We start from the raw sequence: 6,000 nt of genomic DNA, 5'->3' as shown, positions 1-6,000 counted from the left end.
TCTCAATGGACTTCAATAAAATAGATCATATTGTTATTAACTCACTGCTATTTGTGGAACCTTGTGCATAAGTTATCTGCCATTTGTGCCACATTAAAGCACTGACTACATTTTGGAAGTATTCCAAGTGCTCCTTTAGTGTATTGTTTATGATCTGAAGTCACTAGAGTCACTGAGAGATGCACCACAGGAACCTGCTTCTTGGCCCATTGGGTCTGCACCAACCATCATCCACCTGTTTACACTAGTCCTATATTAATGCAATTTTTTATTCTCCCCACATTCTCATCAATTCCCCCCTCACCCCCCCCCCCCCCCCCCACCGAGATTCTCACCCTTGCCTACACACTAGGGGCAATTTACAGCGGCCAATTAACATACCAACCCGCAGGGCTTTGGGATGTGGGAGAAAACCAGAGCACCTGGATGAAACGCACGCAGTCGCAGGGGGAATGTGCAAACTCCATGCAGACAGCACCCAAGGTCAGGACTGAACCCGGTTCTCTGGCACCGCGAGGCAGCGGCTGTATGAGCTGCACCCCTGGGTTGGCCAAACAAATTCAAATCTTTCTTCCCCCTCCTCATTTGCTAAATGCCAAACAGAACATTCTGGTGCCAGGACTTGAGTTCAGAAAAAAAGAGTAGCTTCTTTGCTTATGCAATGTGACCCTTCTGTTTTGCAAGCTGCCCTCTGCTAATCCGGTGTATTATTAACCAGGATATTTTTGCACCCTCTCTGTTAGCTTCAGTCTTCCACCAGCAGTTGATAACAATGCGGCTAATCAGAGATTCTCTGGTTTTGCAGATTTTAATCCTTGCAGTTGTCCAGTTTTGCCGGTCTGAGAATGGTATGTATAATGATGTTCATTCATACAAGTTTGCAGTTATAAGAGATGTTAAATGGGACTCCAGTCAGTGACTCAGGCAGTCAGGGTCCAAATGCAAAGGTTAATTTCACTAGAGTTACGATAAGAGAGGGAAGGGAAGAAAGAGCTGGAAATCCAAAGGAAATATGGAATAATAAGGGGAGAAAGCTGTGCTTCAATTGGACAAGAGTTTTAGTGGAATCCCACCAGAAGCACTGCATTCAGTTCCATGCATTGCACATCAGAAAGGAAATGTTGAGATTGGAAGAGCACAGTGCAACTTTACCAAAAAATATCAGGGCTTAAAGAGTTAAATAATGCAGAAATATTGGATGACCTTGATTGTATTCCACTGATTGGAAGGTTGAGTAGTGATTTAATTAAGTTCAGCACAATGGTTAAGGATTCTGATAGAATGGAGAGAGAAGGATAGGGATTCCAGAACAAGGGGATTACATGTGACCTTTTAGGAAAGAAATCAAGCAATTTTGCCCAGTATCCCTCCATAAAACAGAGGAGACAGAGACAACTGACATGTTCAATCCTGAGATCAACAGACATTCGTCAAATAAGGATATCAAGGGATTATGGATTGGTTAACAGAGCTGAGGTGCAAATCAGTTGCAATTTGCTTGAATAGTGGAATAGGCTCAAGGGACTGTTCCTCTGAGTACATCAGAGGAGGACTGGGCAGAATGGAAAACCAGCACTAACTCTCAAACAATTTCATTTATTTCTCCTGACTCCTGATGTTTCCTTCCTGTTTACTTGAAAGGTCCAGATCCATTTAATTTTGTTTCTGTACATCCATTTTATTGAGGGAAAGTTGTTGTTGACTTTCATAAGCACTTGACTTTGACACTTCATTTGTCCAGGTTAGAACTGTTGATGGTTGAAATTAAAATTTATACTGTTTCCATTTCTCTCTGCTAGGGTGGGCATCTAGTAGAGCTGCACAGTTCTCTAGTAGAGCACAGTTCCAGTGACCTGGGTTCAGTCCTGACCTTTGGAGTTGTCTGTGTGGATGTTGCATGTTCTCCCTGTGACTGCATGGGTTTTCTGGGTGCTCCAGTTTCCTCCCACATCCTAAAGATGTGGGTTGGTAGGTTAGTTGACCACTGTAAGTTGCCCCTAGTGTGTAGGTGAGTAGTAGAATCTGGGGAGAGTTGATGGGAATAGAATCATAGAACCATAGAACAGTACAGCACAATACAGGCCCTTTGGCCCACAATGTTGTGCCGACCTTAAACCTCGCCTTAGACTATCTACCCCCTTCCTCCCACATATCCCTCTATTTTAAATTCCTCCATATGCCTATCTAGTAATCTCTTGAATTTGACCAATGTACCTGCCTCCACCACCACCCCAAGCAGCATATTCCACACCCCAACCACTCTCTGGGTAAAAAAACCTCCCTCTGATATCTCCCTTGAACTTCCCACCCATTACTTTAAAGCCATGCCCTCTTGTATTGAGCATTGGTGCCCTGGGAAAGAGGTGCTGGCTGTCTACTCTATCTATTCCTCTTAATATTTTGTACACATGAGGAGAAAAAATGAGATTCATTTGGGATTAATGTAAATGGGTGGTTGATGGTCAGTGTGGACTCTTGTGGGCCGAAGGGCCTGTTTCTCTGCTGTATTGCTGTGGTCTCTCGAAAGCAGGCATACTGCTCCATGGGTGCTAGTTTGCCCCCAGCTACATTGCCTTCAGCTTCCTTCGTTCATGAAATGTAATGATAGGAGTTCATGGGCAAATTGGCCACAAAAGGAATCCAGGAGCAAAAGTAGGGTATTCAGCCTCTCAAGTCTGCATCTCACATTCTATTTATCCATACGTCCTACGTTTCCCAACCCCAACTTCACATTTATTATTATCACTACCCATCAAAAAGCTGTCATTTTGAATTATTCAATTTATAGATGATGGGATGGAAAGCTATGTGTCTAAGATTGCAGATAATACCAGGACGGGCAGCAATGTAGATAGAGTCATGCAGTACGGAAACAGGCCCTTTGTCCCTCTGAACCTTTCCTACTTATGTGCCTGTCCAAGTGCCTTTTAAATGTTGTTAATGTACCTGCCTCAACCACTTCCTCTGGCAGCTCATTCCAGATATAGACCACCCTCTGGGAGAAAAAGTTGCTTTTCTGGTTCCTATTAAATCTCACCTTATGCCCTCCAGTTCTTGATTTCCCCAAACCTGAGAAAGCCACTGTGTGCATCACCCTATGTCCCTCATGATTTCATACACTTCCACAAGATCACCCCTCATTCTCCTGCACTCCAATGAATTAAAGTCCTAGCCTGCTCAGCCTCTCTCCATAACTCAGTCCCTTGAGTCTTGGCAAAATCCTTGGCACTCTTTCCAGCTTAATGGCAGCTTTCCTATAGCAGGGTGACCAAAACTGAACACAATATTCCAAATGTAGCCTCACCATTGCTTTGGACAACTGTAACATAACATCATGATTTCTATACTCAGTGCCCTGACTGATGAAGGCCAGAGTGGCAAAAGCCTTCTGCACTACCCTGTCCACATGTGACGCCACTTTCAGGGAACCATGTACACCTAGGTCTCACTGTTCTACAACACTCCCCAGGGCTCTACCGTTCACTGTGAAACTTCCCAAAACGCAAAACCTTGCATTTATCTTAATTAAACTTCATTTGTCATTCCTTGGCCCACTTACCCAGCTGATCAAGATTCCTCTATATTTCCTGACAACCATCTTCACTGTCCACTATTCCACCTATTTTAATGTCATCTGCAAACTTATTAACCTTGCCTTGTACATTCTCATCCAAATCGTTGATATAGATGACAAATAGTAATGGACCTAGCATCGACACCTGAAACATGCCACTAGTCACGGGCCTCCAGTCCAAGAAACAACCTTCCACCATCACCCTCTGCTTCCTACCATTAAGCTAATTGCGTATCCAATTATCTAGCTCTCACTGGATCCCATGCAGTCTAACTTTCCGTAGCAGCCTACCATGCGGAACCTTGTCAAAGGCCTTTCTGAAGTCCATTTAGTCTACATCTACTTCCCTGCCCTCATTTACCTTCTTGGTTACTTCTCTAAAAAGCGCAATCAAATTTGTGAAGCATGATCTCCCATGCACAAAGCTTAAAATCCCCTAATATGACAAGCCTATTATTCTTTCAACTTTCTGCAATCTCCCTGTATATTTGTTCCTCTAATTCCTGTTGACTGTTAAGGGGCCTACAGCATAATCCCAACAAGGCGATATCCCCTTCTTATTTCCACTTCTGATGATAGCATTAAATTACAACAAGATATTAATTGATTGAACAAATGGACTAAATAGTTGCAAACAGATTTTGACATAGGCTAATGTTAATCACATTTTACATCAAAAATAGAATATAATTCTTCCTAAAGCGTGAAAACCAGCTGCAGTGGCAATCGAAAGAGACTTACAAGTCCAAACATACATTAAAATAATGTGGGCAGGTTCAGAAAATAATCAAAATAGCTAATTGAATGCTGGCCTATATAACTAAAGGATTGGAATGTATAGTATGAAGCTTTTCCACAGCAATACAGAGCCCAGCTAGACCACACCCTGGTGTATTGGGAGCAATTGTGAACTCTGTACCTTACTGGCCTTGGATGGAGTACCAGGATGATGTCTGGATCACCCAGGGTTAAATTATGAGGAGTGATCAGGGAAATTAGGATTTTATTCCCAGGAATTTAAGAAGATGATTTGAATGCAAAATATTAAGGGGAGCTGATGGGGTAAAAGGAGAGCTATTTCCATTGATAATGGAATCTAAGGCATAATCCAATTGGGCTTTTCAGGAGTGAAGTCAGAACATGTGGAAGATGTTAGAAGTTGGACCTCTTGCCAACAGATGCATGCAGGATGTTCAGAACTCTCTTGCTGATAGGTCAATTACTACTTTTAAATCAGGGAACAATTTACCATGCTCTTTGATAAGCAAAGAGAAACTGGAAAAAATTGGGTAGGTGAAGTTGGGTCACAGATCAGCCATAATCTCATTGTCAATGGAAGATTACACCTTGGCTAAATGGAATCTTCCTGTCCCTTGTCCCTTTATTTCCCAAGCATCCACTTCCTTTTGTAGCAGACAATTCCAGATTCAGTTTCCCAACCACAAACCTCCAATTGCATGCAGGGGCTTCCCAATAATTATAATTTTAAAAAGTGGGCTTCCCAATAATTATAATTTTAAAAGTCCAAAAATAAAATACTGCAGATGTTGGAAACCTGAAACAAACACAAAGTTCTGAAAACAATCAGCAGGTCAGATGGTATCTGTGGAGAGAGAAGTAATGTTTCAGTGCTAACATTTTTCATTGACCCAAAACATTAACTTGATTTTCCTGCAAAAATGATGCCTTAAACTGCTGAGTAGTTTCAGAATAAAACAGATGGCTACTCACAGTTTGCACATGTTCCATCTCACTACAAACCAAGACTTTGTATTGTTTCTTTGTGTGCTTGGATCAAATGAATCGTGCTGTTAAGATAACCAGTAACTGAGCAGGATGTTTTGGTTTGCTTACTTTGCCTTTCGTGAGATTTTAGTAGGGGTGGAGGGATCTGGTTTGTGATCTTGTCTCAGTTGCCAATAAAGGTGGGCCTGGGGTGAAGTGTCGCAGTGTACAAGTAAAGATTTCAGCCCCAAACAGAACCCAACACCCAAAGTAGGCATCAGTGACTTTTACAGTATAAGATATGTTGGCCAAAATTTTAATTTTAACTATCTTTAATAGTGTGATTGAGTTATAGGCTAGATATGTAGAAAGGATAGAACACTTTGTCATTGCAAATGACATTCCAGAACAGAAAGAGTCCATTTTGCAAAGGTGTACAAGATGGTGAAAATTTTGCTAGCTCCTGCTAGAATGAGGTGAAAGATTATCAACCTGAAATATTAGTGCTCTTTCTCTCTCCACGAATGCTGGCTGACTGGCTGAATATTCCTAGCATTTTCTGTTTATGTTTCAGGAGACAAGGCATTTGTAGAGTTGGCTAAAGTGTTTGAACAGCATGAGTGCCCGCCCTGAGTCTCATTGTTCAAGTTTAACAGATCTAATGAAAATGTTGCTGACTTTGTTGCAGATTTGAGTTGCAT

The 6,000-nt window shown here is 41.9% G+C and overlaps 1 protein-coding gene across 1 annotated transcript in view; it reads left to right on the top strand.

The window, feature by feature from the left end:
* The first annotated feature begins 702 nt into the window (after positions 1–702).
* Positions 703–6,000, top strand: part of f2 (coagulation factor II (thrombin)) — a 49,709-nt gene continuing 44,411 nt past the window's right edge. The window contains exon 1 of the mRNA XM_052029709.1: positions 703–848. Coding sequence (XP_051885669.1) covers positions 773–848 — 76 coding nt within the window. The 5' untranslated portion in view covers positions 703–772. The remainder of the gene's footprint in view (positions 849–6,000) is intronic.

The sequence above is a fragment of the Pristis pectinata genome, chromosome 14 (genome assembly GCF_009764475.1).
Source record: "Pristis pectinata isolate sPriPec2 chromosome 14, sPriPec2.1.pri, whole genome shotgun sequence".
NCBI lineage: Eukaryota > Metazoa > Chordata > Chondrichthyes > Rhinopristiformes > Pristidae > Pristis > Pristis pectinata.
Note: the sequence above shows the minus strand (reverse complement) of the source record. Positions and strands in the feature narration are given on the sequence as shown.